The sequence below is a fragment of the Trachymyrmex septentrionalis genome, unplaced genomic scaffold (assembly GCF_001594115.1).
Source record: "Trachymyrmex septentrionalis isolate Tsep2-gDNA-1 unplaced genomic scaffold, Tsep1.0 scaffold81, whole genome shotgun sequence".
NCBI classification, from domain to species: domain Eukaryota; kingdom Metazoa; phylum Arthropoda; class Insecta; order Hymenoptera; family Formicidae; genus Trachymyrmex; species Trachymyrmex septentrionalis.
In genome coordinates this window covers 1,608,377-1,624,535 of record NW_017305997.1, presented here as the reverse complement: position 1 = coordinate 1,624,535, position 16,159 = coordinate 1,608,377, and the positions used below count along the sequence as shown (strand labels likewise).

The following is a 16,159-nucleotide window of genomic DNA, read 5'->3' as shown; positions in this document are numbered from 1 at the left end:
TAATGTTATGAACCTGTATGGTCGTGTGATAACTTTTTACCAAAGTAAACAAATAATCTGAGGAAATACTCACTTCAGACTCAGTTTCACTTATGTGTAAAAGCAACTGATCTTGCATAGGTTATAGGCAAAAAATCAGTTAAATCTCTTGTCAAAATGCAAAAGAAAGGCGCATTCAACTGAATTATGACATCACAGGTAAGAATTATCTGAGACTCGGTGTAAAGCAACTACATATTATATCAGACACTTTAAAATATTCTCTATCAACGAATAATGGAATAGATTATGAAAATCTTACCTCGCGGTTGCTTCACTGTCACCCGATACCTCTCTCGGTCTTCTCCTCCTTTCTCGTTTCTCCATTGTTGCTTCTTCATGGCACTCACACTGTCTCACACAACATCTGTTCGCGAAAATACGTTAATTACGATTAAGCATGCATTAATCACTACAATACAACGACCGCAGCACTCCGTACGACACTCTCAATATTAATCGCATACGACGGGTACTTAATCACATTGCGACAGCAGAAAAATGGAACCGCATGAAATTAAGGAACGTTCGATGCCTGCGACATTTCGCTAATGAAGCACGAACGAAACTAACGACGCATCTAAGATGGCGACCGGATCGGTCAACTTTACGCGGCTAACTTCGCGAGGGGGACTATTGTCGCGGCAATACGACTTGTTGCTTCTAGTTGCACTTTTATGCAAATCTTCGAATTTTGAATAACAAATACTTAATATACGCTCGAATTTTATGGCTGATGTCATTATATTGTATTGCATCATGATACGAATAAATAAATATTGAGTTTTTTTTTTAAAGAGAATTTTAAAATAAATGTCCACACAGAATTATATGCAACATCTGAAAATATGATAGTTTCTTTGCCAACTGCTCGCGCGAGAAATTTCGATAAAATATGAATTTTAGCAAACTACCAATATACAAAATCTATGCGCGATGATATTGCATAATATTGGGATACGATGAAAAACAGGATTAATAACGACTATATTTACCGACTGTGTTGTGCCTCCGTTCGAGTTGAAATCAATCCATTTCGTACTCATGACGCTACGTTTATGAGAAAAAAAAGTGGCGGCAATTTCATGCTGACACCACGCATGTCAAATTAATGGCTAATAAGGACACAATTTATTAACCAAAAATACGCAACGGAATTATTGCATATGTAATACATTCCAGATTTAATGTACATGTTGTTATTATTATTATATTATTATTATTATTATAAATATCGTATCAATGTTGGTCGATTTATCATAGCTTGTTAGTCGAATCACTCTGGTTCTGTCCATGCATTACTTTCGCGCTTTCGATTGGCAGATAGCAGGCAAATTGCATTTAAATCACTGGAAAATTCAATGTGCGATGAGAAATGTATCCAAATCCACGCAACGTTAAACGTATGATTATCCATCCACAACTATTGCAATAAAGCAATAATACACAATAGATAATTTATTTGACATAATCGCTTTATATAGGATAAAAATAAACTATAAAATCCGCAGATAGACAATCTATAATGACAAACTGCTTTATTTTTTGAGGAGTTAAAAATTTGAAGTATAAATTTTATTTTTGTTTTATAATCAAAAAATAAAAATTGAATAAATCTTTCAATATTATTAGCCACTCAAAATTTCTTTTGACAAGGGAAAAATCAGATAACGAGATTAGGGATTTTGATGTGCTTTATACAGGCTGTTCTTGAGCGAAAAAAAAAACGATACGTGTCCGGCCGTTTCAACCATTGGCTCATAATTTCGGAAAAATCGATTTTTTCAATTTTATAATTATTTTAATAATTTGAAAAACTGTTTAAATGAAAATATCAGTATCTTTATAAATTTAATTTAATGTTATTAATTTTAATTACTCTTAATTGTAATGAAATTTTATGAAATTACATATTACGTATTATAGATAATTAAACACACATTTATGGAATATTATTATATATTTATTATTATTGTTATCGTTGTTATTGTTATTCACATGAATGCATAAATAAGATTGTAATGAAAACTGTTACGGTTTTTGATGAAATTAGAAATTGGAAATTATGATTAGAAACAAGTAAGTCATAATCTTCTTTTGATTAACAAGAAAAACATAAATATTTATTAACAAACATACAAGGTTGGATAAGAAAATTAATAAAATTAATAAAAACTAGCTATTGTATGGTGTGATTCTTGTTATAGATTTCTCATCATAAAATCATTGAACTTTTTCTAAATTAATTCTCTAATGTTTAAGACTTTATAGAAAAAAAATATTAGCATTGAGAAAGATAGAAAAATTTTCAATTTAAAATAAGTTAATAAATTAAAGTTTATAACAGTAACTAAATTAAATTAAAAATTAATGCATTTAAAATTAACTAAGTTAAGTTATTAACTTTTTTTTAACTTTTAACGTTTCAACTAGTTACTATTCAATATATGCTATCTGCAAACATACAAGTATGACTTACTTGTGTTCTTAATCATAATTTCCAATTTCTAATTTTATCAGAAATTGTAACAGTTTTTATTACAATCTTATTTATGCGTTCATAAATAACAACAACGACAATGATAATAATGATAATATTTCATAAATATTCCATAAATGCGTATTTAATTATTATCTATAATACTGATATGTACCCAAATAGCCAAATGTTTGCAGTCTTCTAGCAGACTGTCAGCAGATTCGAGCAGAAAATGACGGCAGCCTGCCATCAACTGCATCCGCATTAGGCTTATATTCTGTTAACACTGCCTGTCGACATAATGTGAAGGCAAATTGTTGGCAGAAACTGAACAGGTCCTGCCGACATTACCTTACGCTTGCAGATTCTCTTACGTTTTTTTCTAGCAGTCTGTCAACAGTATTATGTACATCTAATTCTGTTTTCATTTTGTTGGCAGTAGTACGTAGCAGACATTTAAAAAATCTGCTTTCTACAGACTTGGCTATCTATTGGCTTGGCTATAATTTCATGAAATTTCATTACAATCGAAAGTAATTAAAACTAATAACATAAAATAAAATTTACAAAGATACTGATATTATTTATACAGTACGTTTTTCAAATTACTACAATAATTATTTAAAAAATCGATTTCCTCGAAACTATGGACCAATGGCTAAAACAGCCGGACAGAGTATCGTTTTTTTATTTCACTCAAAAACAGCCTGCAAAAAGCGCATAAAAATCCTCGACCCCGTCACCTAGTATTCCCCTTATGAGTATAACCTTCTTCGCTTATTTTTATATAATCTCTCAATATTTTCCTCTTTTAAATTTTACTATAAAAATATAATCATAAAATCATATTGATAAAAAAAGAATGAGTAGCAAGACACTTCAGTATCTAAAATTTCTTTATTTTTTATAATTACATAATTTTGTTTTTTAAGCAAAAATTTGACTTAAAATAATAATAAATTTATTTATATAAATAACTTTTTTAGATTAAATAATTAATAGAAGATTGTATTCTTAAAACAGCTAAATTTAATTCGCAATATCTATTCAAATAGCATATAGCCCATTCAAATTAATTAGGAATGTAATAGAAAAGAATATTTTAAATAACTTTATTGTATAAAGCGTTAAATATTTCGTAATATCAACATTTCGACTGGCATATGATTTTGAGCGTAAACATAATAGCAACCGAATTATATAATAACGTGACGGAAAACAAACCGTGATAAAATATTGATTAACAGTTATAAAAATGGACGGTTAGATAGAATGATGGTCACGAGAGCAAACATTCAAAAATTATATTTGGAAAAGTTTTACACTATCTTTCTTATGCGCGAAACAGGTTTGTTCAAGAGTTTAACGTTTGACGCATAAAACGATCTGCTAATTCTGTTTCTTGCAAATGACACTGTTGCCATCTTTCTAGGTCTTCGCAAGATGCGTATAAATTAAGAGACGATTCGAAACTTAACGTTTTCTCTAACATTTCATTCTCTCGGAACGTCGATGTTTCGTCCGTGGCGATCCCTTTCTTCGGGCACATGACAGGATGTTTCAAGAGACTCTCCTGTGTAACGTTATTCGTCTCAAGGATCCTCGAGCTTTCACGGTTCTACGATAAACGAGACGAGGTTACCCATCAGCGATGACCTTCGAATCGCTGTTGCTCTTCTACGATCCCTCCGCTCCATTACAGAGATACGCGAATAATTGCGCGACGTCCTCCGGCAGAAAGTCAGCCGGAGTACCAAAAGCGGCGAAGTCGCAAAAGAGCTCAATTTACCTTTGATGTTGTGGCGTCCCAATCTTTCAAAGAAGGTAAGAAACATTTCTGAACGATGGCGCGTCTCGACTGTGAACATAAAGAGGATAAGTGCTCGCGAGACGAGTGGGCGAATCGCTTCGATCGGATAAATAGGAAGAAAAGACGGAAGAATCAAATGATATTCACGGTCTGTGATTTTACATTTTGTTCCGTGTCGTCGTCGAACCTTCCGAGCCTTTCCAGCGAGTACGTTATAGCTCAAACATATTTTACTTTAAAAGAAGTATGAATCGGCGCCACGCGAGGAATACAATAACGGAAAATAAAATAAATAGTATAACAGGGATACTATTTTAAAAAATTACTATACTTTTTTATAATCTGCATTAAGTTAATTATTCTTTTTCATTGAAGAGAGAGGAATGTGGCAGACTTGGAGTAATATTTAAGTATTAAAATACACTAACTTCGTTTTTTTTCCAAAGCCAGATCGAATTAAAGAAAATAAAGCATTACAAATTAAATTGTAAATAAAATCAATAATAATATATTTTTAATAAAACAGGAAGAAAGGCAAGGCATAAATTAATGCCAATGGTAATTTATTTTTTCAAAAATTAGAAAAGACAAAGCAATTAAACTTTCATGATTAACATCGATGGTAGTTTATTTTGTCCGAAATAAAATTTAAAAAGGTAAAACATAAATTAAACGATGATTAACGTCAGTAATTTATCTTTTTCAAAATTAAAAAGGCAAAGCATAAATAAAAAGAAAGCTGCGATTAGGGAATTGATACTAATTCATTGATTCCAAAATGAAAAGCAAATTAAGCTGCGATTAAAGTCGAGTGAATCTAAATATAGCTGAATATCACTGCTATATTATGGAAAGATCGATGTCAACCGAGTGAGAGATGCGTACCATGTAGGTATATTGTACTCGTGTACAGGAAACAGACTATAATTGAAATTTCTGCCGTAGTATTCGAGTCACGAGACTACTTCTCCTTGTGAGAGGCGTACCGCAGGTTCATCCGCGTGTGTATAAGAGCCGCCCTATTCGCCCTATCCCCTGTTCGCTTCTCATACCCTCGATTTCTGCCTACACTCGTGGTCGTTGTGGTTCGCAGTAGTAGCTTTGTACGTATAATTGAATTTACGTGAGGATAACGGTACTTTAGGCCACTTCTACACGGACTGCTCGTCTGTTAGCTCGACAGTGATTCCGTCTTACATTCCGTATGCGAGCCTAATCGTCAGAACGCCGGAGATTCGGCGGTGAATGTAGACAGTAAGGAAATGCAACACATACATCTACAGGTAATAAAATATAGTGTACATTTTTGAAATCGTGAAAATCGTAACGTAATGCGCTAGATGGCCACGATAAAATTGTGGAAAAATTGTGCATGCAGAAATTTTATGTGTAGAAATTTCATATGCTGCAAGTGCTGAATTATTTTTCACCAACACTCTCGCTGGTTTACGCCACAATTTTTACTGTATTCTGTATAATAATTTGTTGATGTTTACATTTTATGCAAATCGTATGTAAATCGTAAGCTTCTGCCGCAAAGCTGAAAATATAATATCTCAAACAATTCGAAATATGTTTGGAATCGAAATCGGATTAAATTAAATTTTTTCGTCATTCTCGTCAAATATTGTTTCTAATTTAGCGCTCGATTCATTAAAACACACGAGAAACAGTCTCGCAAACAAACGTTACAGCGTACGTTCGTTAAGGGAACTTCCAGATGTTAAAACAATATTGCGTATCATTTCCGCAGTGTTGATCAAGATTCGGTATTTGCATGAGGAAATTGTAGGATTCGTACAGCGCACGTAGTACTTACTACGTCGTCTTCTGCGAACCGATGTACCGTAAAATTAGCGTTATTTTTATAATATACAAAATCTTGAGAACATGCTCTGATGATAACAAACAACGTAATTGCGCTGTGTTTGCTAATGCGATGTAAAATTTCGATTGCTTTTACAATTTGCAAAGTTTAAGCATAAATCGACCCTCAACGTAACGGGCGGCATAATACTACGCCACCGTAGTGTACATACAGTAGATTCTTCCGACATTGGGTCGGCCAAGTAGAAACAGACGTAACGGCAACGGCGGCGCGGCGTTCCGCGCGAATAATCGTTAAGCTCGAACCTTTGTAATCTCGCGAGATCAGGTCGTGAGCGCATTCCCGGTTGAAATGGAATAATTGAATACAAGTTGCCAAAGTGCAATTGACTTAGCCGCGGCCGATACGAAACTAAGTTATTCTCGGGAATTGTATCCCGGGAGTGGAGCGTGAATGGAGGGATCCCCCGACCCGGCAGAATTTCATTCTACCGTTATGAATATTTTGTCCCGACGAGACTCTCCGCAGCGCGTTCCCGATATCTTTCATCTTGCGAAATCGCAACGCGTCTTCTAACGTTCCACCCCGTTCTCTTCTCGATGCATAATAAATTTCATACATAAGAGTACCGGAATTGCCGCGCGCCGGCGCCGTTGCTGTATGAAGTGAAAATATCGAGCTATAATATAGATAAGGCTGGCAGACTGAGAGGAAAAAATCTATACGTATAAATAAAAATATTGTCAAGTAATTAAATCTACCTTCGATTGAGAGCAGATTCGGGATTTAATTTGGCCCTTAGACGTTTTATATTTTGAGAACAAAACGTATATCTAATAAACGTATATTTAATGCGCGGCTGTATAACGTTGATTAATAAAAGACAAAATCGATACTTATTTTTGATCCATCAATATCATACTGTCATTTGTTTATTCTGATTCTTTTACTCTGACCTCGCGAATAAATAAAGCAATAGTTGTCAATATTTAATAGTTAGAACGCTGTCGCAATATTAAACGAGGAATCGATGTGACAGCGAAAACGAATGGATAATGACGGGTAGGACAAGATACGCAACCGTAGAGAGACAGAACGAGCAGCAAGATAGAAGAGGTAAGAGGAAAGAGAAAAAGAGAGAAAGAGAGAGATCCAGAGGAAAAAAAGGCGATCTCGGCATTGTTAACGCGGAGGCGGTACGTACGTAATTAATTTCGTTTATAAATCTTGCGGCCGGTCATTACGAGGCTTGACTTTCACGAGTGTGCCGAGTAAAACGAGCCAGCACCCGTCAGCAATGCCTCTTTTGCGTCCTCTAATTGGCAATTAAATATCGACCGTAACGGGACCGAATGGCATCGATGCTAATTTATCAAGCACGAGCCGCGGCTCGCCCATTATTATTTTTTTTTTTTACAGCATTATATTCCGCCGAACCATCCAACTACGGCAACACGATCGTGATTAGCGATCCGCCGCAACTCGCGGAAAAGAGACGATAGGACCAGGAAAATACAATTACGACTTCTCAGTTATGCACAATGCAGCACAATGCAGCGTCCGGGTTGTGGCCGGACACTTTCCGGAATTTCATTTCCGATAATGCCCAGATTCTTCGAGCGAGAATAGGAATACTGCACGATTGAATGTGGGATAAGATGCCTTCGCTAACTGGACGGGCATCGTACGACCGCGATCGAAGATCTATCTGACACTTTGCACGTGAAAGTCTGGTGGACATGGGACGTGTTCGTTTAAGCTACGTAAAGTCCACTATGCTATTCCTGATATCATCGTTTATCCTCCTTGCAAAGGAAACTTGCAAACCATTATACTAAATCAATAGTGTAATAATGTAATTTGAGAGTGTATGAGTCTCTCATTTCAAAATCTTACCAAAAATATTAAAAATTTCATAGACTGTTCCATTATTACGTTTAAATATCTTTGTAAAATTTAAGCACAATTCTTTTATTAAGTTAAAAGTTGTTTAATTTTTTTGTTTGTCTTGATTCTCTTATGTAAAATCGCGTTTTGTAATACTTATTTTCGTATGTAACGGAGAAATAATATTAAAGATTAAGTCAAATTTTATACATATACTAATCAAGTAGTAATAAATGTTTGTGCAAAAGTTTATTTGGATTTACTTATTCATTTGAAAGTTATTGATCTAAAACTGCAGAAAAATATAGTCATTTTGTTGCATATCATTGAAAATTAAACTTGTTATTTTGTTCTTTTGCAGTTTCAGAGCATTCAGGGGCTAATATCATTAGGATTGCTAAAATAGTATATATTGGCTGATATTAGCTTATTTTAGCTGATTATTTGATTTAGCTAATATTGCATAGTTAAAGCATAAATATAAACAAAATTTTCCCTTTTAGAAAGAACATAGAAAATAACGTTTTCTTAAAATTGACTTTAATACGCGTTGTACAAAGTATCTCTATTTCCTTTTACACGATCACCATGTGTAATTTATACAATAGATATATGGACGTTATCCAGAGTTATGGAGAGGATTTTGGGGGTTTATCCCTCAAAATTTCTTGTTCATTTTTTTCATTTTTAATTATAATAAAATACAACTTTTAATTTTTTATTTTAAGTACTCTTCTTGTTATCACATAAACCATTTTTCTTCCCATTACTATGTAAATATTTTCTGAAACTACTGTTAGAGCTTTAACAGAGTGTCCGATACATAAAGGAAATTTTTGCAAGATTTTTAAGCCAAAAAATACAATATGCGCTGAAATATATGAATAAGTACTTTATTCATAATTACATATTTTTATTAACTGCATTTTATCTATACCTTTTTAGGAAAAATATAAAAGTTATAATTTACAAAATCTAATATTTTTTCCATTTAAAATCAAGAACGAGAATACATTCTTAGTATCTCTAAAATATTTAAAAAAGCAATTTATTAAATTAATCGCTGTTTATGTGATAACATAATTGATAAAATCTTCCCCTCGAAAAAAAACTTCTGGATACACCCAAGGATAAATAAATAAATAAATAAATAAATACGAGTATGAAAATAGAAAGGAATAAAACGGAAGTTTAAAGCAAATAAATAAAAATCTTAAAGATTTGCTATCGTATCTTTGCGTTGAAAAATGACATAATTCGCGATCAATCGCGTAAACGTGAACGGATAACGATGTAGTTTGTAGTAACGGCGTAGCATAACCGTCGAAACTACCAATTTACCCTCTTATGCCTAAGATAAACCGCGATCGGTAATCCATCCAAACGTGCGGATCGCATCGTCGTACCTTGAATCTTCTGGTACGCTGCAGTATCTGCTGGCGATTGCGCGCGCTGACCGAGTCCCCGTACGATCTCCGGCGCATCAGCCATTCTCTCTGCAACAACAAACAACCCCTGAAGCTACTACTGCTACTACTTCCACTACTACTACTACTTACTACTATTACTACTACTACTACTACTACTCCTACTACTACTACTACTACTACTACTACTAGCACAGTCACTGTGTCTGTACTATTATTAACAACACCGACCCGGTCTGGTGAAACTTTCAAGCTAAACATGTCGGTGCTACGTCTGACTAAAGGCTTTATTTACTTTTTGCGAGAGTTCAACGACAAGGAGAATAACCCCTTCGACTCGCGCGCATACCTCTGCACTTGTATGTACCCGCGAGTATACCGGCGCCCGCAAATTTGCGGATAGATGTGGTTGTGTAGATTACTGTTTGCCATGAAGAGGCATACGCCGACAAAAGTGCAAGCAAACACAACGTACGGGTAATATCTCTCGGCATACACATACAAGTTGAGTGTCATACTCTGATATATATATATATATTATTTATATGTTTATACATCTTTGCGACAGCTCACATAAACAGTACATTTCCACATTACTAGTCGTAATATATTTTAATAAATAAATTACTAATAAATGTTTAATTATTAATATTAAGTCTACTTAAACTAAGCAAATTGAAGATATATAAATAATTAAGCAGGCACTATCCTGTTTTTAATCTGGGAATAGTCTCTTAATTTTCTTTTACATAAATAATCACCTTGGTTGTTTTGTATCTCAATTGAAATCACATTATTAATAATATTATGTATTATTAATTGTTTTTCGATATTATTATTTATATTATGTTCTGAAAAATAAAGATAAATTAAATAAATATTGAATGGAATAAACACGTTGACTTAAAGCTTATTATGACAGTATTTTTAAAAAATCAATCAATAATTAATACAATACTTTTTTATGGAAATGCAGATTTTTGATAGAATTGAATATTTAAAGAATAATTATTAATAAAGAAGGAAAATATATGTTCAGCAATATCCACATATCAAATGACAATTTTTTCGTTGGCAAGTAAAAATATCCCAGGTAACTGTTTCCGGATTAATGAATTTTGAGCACAACAAAATTAAAAGATAATAATTTAATAAATTAAGTATTCAATTACAATATCAATTTTATATAATATAAAATAAAATCTAATTACTAAATATTTATCTTTATACATATTTAGATAAGTATATAGATAAGAAATAGCGTAATCTAGGATAACTATCCCTATTAATGTGCCTTTTATCCAATTTGCTTCTTACTGAATTAATTATTAAATATTGTAGCTTTAATTTTATCTGCTTGCAATCAATATCGGTTTTTCAACTACTTCTTTTTCTTACAATATTTCTTTAATCTAAAAAATGTTAATACTTTATAATGCTTTTGACAAAAATAAAAAACATGTTTTTGTTCTTATTAATGAGTCCTCTAAGCGATGGCCCTATTAATGTGCCCCCAATATCCACATTTGACTCATTTTAACATACTTTAATTACTAAAACAGATAATAAATTTAAGTTAATTGTTTATGTTAATATTACATAAATCATTATTTCAATTATATTTATTGCAAAATATACTCATAACGTAACGTTCTCAACTCCAATACAGGGCACATTAAAAGGGACAAGCTTAAAATCTTGCGGTATGTATTACTGGATTCACATAAATTCCTATCTATCTATATCTATCGAAAAATATTTAAAATGCTTTAATACTTAAAATATGAAATATTATCTTCGGTAGCGTATGTATTAATAATTTAACTTGACAAAAAAAATTTTCTTTATTTATTTGTTTTTGTTTATTGTTTATTTATTTGTTTTTAATTTAAATCTAAAATATTTGTGCTAGTTTTCTTTGTGACTTATCAAAATACAAAAGCATACTTTATAGAAACGGGCATAGTAATTGGGATAGTTATCCTTTAATCCTATTAGTACTTGTCTAAGAAAAGTTTAAACAAAGATACACATTCAGAGCAAAATAATTTCTTTATCAGTAAGTATTTCTAAATATTAGAAATTATAAAGATCTCGAAAACCGCAGTATACGAGATATATTTTAATCGAATAACACCGAAGAAGTTTTAACGTTTAACTAAACTTGTTATTAATATCGATATAATATTTACAATTAACGGAAAATATTTTAAATTTAATAAGTCATATTTATAGTACTGGATGTAATATTTAAATGTTTCTCGTTTTGGTTTTGGTACAAACTATTGCACTCAAATTCGATCTTTATAGGCGCAATGAGATCGATCGATCGAGGTCGTACCGAAAATCACGGGTTGCCAACTCGACCCATTCGAATCTGATACAAAGTAGATTATGCAAATGCTCATCGGGGTCGATGACAGAGAAACCAGGGCAAGTAGGTTTAGGATGGGACAGCGGAAAGAAATATAGAACAGGATGGACCAAGTGGTCTCCTCAAACGAAGAGAGAAGATAAATGTGACGATCGAGAGAGACGGATAGAAGGGAAAGGAAAAGTAAAAAGAGAAATTGTATCTAGAGGGAACGAATCACGTTTATAAAATGGATCGATACGGATACGTTGCATACCGACAAGTGACCACTGAATGATTGATCACAGAATTTATACTGTTATTACTGTGTATTCACATAAAAAAGAGTATAACTGTACTATCATCATATTATGTTTGAATAAGATAATGTTACTATTTATTATAATTTAAGTAATAATACACATATCAAATATTATAACATCATAGCTATATTAAATACATATATCGCAGTAATAAAATGACATAGATAAGTTGAATAATAATAATAATAATAATATAAACTGTTGTATATTAATTACTAATTAAAATAACTGCTAATTGAAATTAAAGATCATTTATACCCGTTTTAATATTCGACGATATTCCTTCAATTCCAGCGGTGACACCTCGATGTTAGCGCCGAGGACAATTAATGCCGCGCACAATTACCGGGTGCGATATTAACGCAAAGCTTTCGGGAGTCGCTATAATTATGGACATGCCGGTCTCTCACGCCTTAGCCGCCGCTGTCATCCGCGGACACCTCGTCCGGCTTTACTCGCCGGCGTTTCATTTAAACTACCCTCGACGGCGATAGCGATGCCAGTGGCGGCTTCGTCGGGAACAAATTTGCTCCCGTATATTGCTGTACTTATCTGCTCTCGTACCCGGACGGGCCCCGGTAATCCCGGATAATAGCCTGCGAGTGTACAACGAGCGCTCGCGCTTATAAGAAACACCTGGATAAAAGTCCCGCCTGGTCTTCTTCTTTTTTTTTCCCCTCTCTTTCTCTCCCTTTCTCTCTTGTCTCTTTTTTTCTCTCTTTCTCTTCCTTTAACGGCGTTCGCCGTTAGAGCGGAAATTTCTGTTCGCCAGTACTTGGACGTTGTATCGGCGAAGTTCGATTGCGCAATTGAAGCTTTTTACGGCTTTACGTGTCGCGATTCTCTACAGCGTCTAATTGCGGACAACGTATTGGCGTGACGCCGCCCTTTTGCGATACCTTACATAGAGCGCATTCCGTTCTTTCGTCTGATAGGATTCTTTGATCAATTTAAAGTCAATTTTTAATCAGCGACGGTTTAATTGAACTCTCTCTATCCTTGGTTCTCAATCTTTCTAATTAAAGTACGAATTTAAATGTCATTGAATTCAAGTTTGTTTAAGTTGTTTCCACTTGATGCTAATCTAACGTTTATCTAATTTATATAAATTACTTATTGTAAATAATAAATTTATAGATAATTTATTTGTACTTTTATAAATCGGTTATAAATAACAGGCTTGGTTCAAACGAAACATTTTTATTTAATAAAATTATCTGTATCTTTTTAATACGGATATACATACGCTTTCCATTTTAACGTTCTTTTTCGACTAAAATGTACCCTGTAAAGCGTGTTATATGCGTTTACAATTGTAACTTTCTTAAACACGTGATCGGGAAAGCGTAAAATATTACTGTATTTAATCCTTTTACAGCACGAAGTTCAAAAGCTCGAACTTTTTTTAAACAATTTAGCAAAATATTTGTCTTGTGATTAATCAAAACTGAAATATTTACATATGAATTTTCATAAAGAGGTAACCCAAAATCATTTATATAATCAAATGCGGTAAATGTACATGCTCAAACGAGTTTTATGAGCTCGTTTTCCGGTTTTCTAGACCGGAACTACTACGCTTAGTAAAAGAAGATGACGCGTGACGTCTTCGTTCTTTCTCGTCCGCAACGGAAGGCGAAGCACTTGGAAACTTTTTTACCGCAGGCTCAGCATCTCCGCCCGTGGCTTCGAAGCCTGGCTTCGGAGTCCCTGTAACGCAATAATGAAGCACTTCCGTTTATCCCGAGGCGCGTTTAAAGAGAAAGGGTTTCCGACGTCTCGAGATGGTCGATGGAACTACCGCGATGGAGCCTCGTGAAATTTTAATTTCCAATCTGCTAAAATTGTTTCCGTAAAAACGACACGACAGGGGAAACACTCCGAATTCCGCTTCCTTCCAGATACACGAGCGAACAAACACACATCGATCCGCGCGCAAACGGCTACTTGATATGTGTAAGAAGAATCTTCCAGAGAGAACCAAGAGCGAAATAATGGAGCGAATTTATCGGAAGTCTGCCATTTTTAGGTAATCTTTGGCAACAAACTTTGGGACATTTAACCTCTTTAAACTTCAGATCTCGATTAGATCGTGTTTCAATGTACAATTTTGCCAGCGCTAAACATCAAAACTGAAAGAAATACATGGGGTGGTTCAGTAAAGCTGTAACTTGCTACGCGAGTTCAACATCTATAACTAATTGCAAGAAGATTTAATGTTTCAACAAAGAAATTATATCTGTAAGCAATCATCAGTATGCTAATTCAACTAATTTTTTGCTAGAAAGAAAATAGCTAATGTAATAAGTTTTCTTTATTACAACAGAGCAAAAGTACACGGCATTTTAGCTGGCATGTTTTGTTAAAAATTTCTATCTACGTATTGGATTAATTTCCACAGAAAGTTATCTTTGCTGTATAAACAAAAGAGAGAGAGTTTGTTGTGCCATTGCAACAAATATAATTATTTGTAATTGTTAATTTTATTTAACTGTGTAACTTTGCTATTTTAACATGGAAAACTTACTGTCCCTATATAATGACTGTAGAATTTGCTGAATCAGTAAAGTTTTCCGTTGTTTTAACCAATCTTTTTTTTTCCCTCCCCTGTGTATATGCATATTTGCGGACGTAACCTGAAAATGGCGGAACCAATCGGAAATAGAGAACACTCCATCCGCTCCACTCTCTCCTTTGATTCTCTCTGGAGTCTTTGCTGTGAGGTAAGCTTGTTTTCCCCGCGTTTCGCCGACCGCGCAAGAAGCGTCTTGAAAAATTTACAGAACGCCCGCCCTCCGCCATTCGAGCCGTTGGCTGAGACGTTCAAAGACCGCGGGAATTTACTGCGTTCCCTCCAACTATGAAGACGACAGCTATTTTCCTGCGTCGCGCTATGCACCTGCCGTCGCGCGGCGATCCACAACGAGAGGATTCGTGTGCGAAATTCCGCGACGTCGCGACTGCCAGACCTGAAGAACGTCGCGTCGGCTGGAATGTCATTTTACGAATCTGCAGATATCACTGATAAGCGGCATTCCCCGTTTATTCATTGCATATCTAATTTACGAAATTTGCGTTATCAACTGCGAAGGAACGCAAGAGAAGGATCATCCCTTTCTGTAAAAAAAATATTAATATTCGGATATCTCTGTATGAAAATATTAATATCCGGACATAGCTCTGTAATATGTAATACTTGCGGTTATTGACGACTTAGAGTGGACTCTCTGAGGTCGCATAAAAAGTATATATTAAAACAGTAGCGTGTACGGGAAAGCTTCGAGTGAAGATAAGGAAGTCGGAAAACGAAAAGTACACAAAGATATTGAGGTACTAAGGCACAAATTAGGTAGTTGCATTTTAGAAACATCACAGAACCTATAAAGTTTCCCGCATTCCGGCAAAATTGATGAAAAATTATGTTTTATAGAGGAAAAAAGGGTACACGTGAGGCCAAGGAAAGCTCGCGCGAGGAATATTTTATATGTCTTGCGAGAAATAATTCAAAAAATTTCGCTACAACAGTTTACCCCAGACAATTCCACTGCTACCGAGAGACGCACGGGTGTAACGTACTCTCGACTTTTACGTCGCGGAGAAACGATTATAGCAATTAGCGGATTAAAGTACTTCGCGAATTGAATTTTTCGCTTCGGTGACAAACTGCGAGGCACTTCTTGCGCGTCTTCCAGAGACAGATGAGGAAGACTCGTCGGCGTGACGCTCATCGTCACGCGCGATTGTCGGGGCTGCAATTTGTCGTACGCAGTCCCTAATTTGATATTGTGTATCTGCGCCGAGAGAAAATAGGGAATAGACGCGCGAGCGGAAATAAGCGCGCTCGATCCTGAAACGAGTTGCGTGCTTATTAGATTGAAGCTGCGAAACGCCGCGCGCGTCGCCGACGCAACTCCTTTAAGACGGAGTGCTGGGTCTTCCAATGCGAAAGGGTTAACTGTATCGTAGGGTCCTCGCAATACGACTCGGAGTTTCCTTCGTTTCGAGTTTTTCGG

The 16,159-nt window shown here is 34.6% G+C and overlaps 1 protein-coding gene across 2 annotated transcripts in view; it reads right to left on the bottom strand.

Annotated features, from left to right (window-relative positions):
- Positions 1-3,782: 3,782 nt before the first annotated feature.
- The window catches only part of LOC108754894, an 18,616-nt gene continuing 6,239 nt past the window's right edge, over positions 3,783-16,159 (bottom strand). Inside the window, exons 4-6 of one of the 2 annotated variants that reach the window (XM_018497552.1) lie at positions 9,450-9,539; positions 4,308-4,376; positions 3,783-4,136 (exon numbers count right to left, since the gene is read on the bottom strand). In XM_018497552.1, the coding sequence (XP_018353054.1) occupies positions 3,873-4,136; positions 4,308-4,376; positions 9,450-9,539 (423 nt within the window). In that variant the 3' untranslated portion in view covers positions 3,783-3,872. The remainder of the gene's footprint in view (positions 4,137-4,307; positions 4,377-9,449; positions 9,540-16,159) is intronic. The other variant, XM_018497553.1, reaches the window with a different exon arrangement.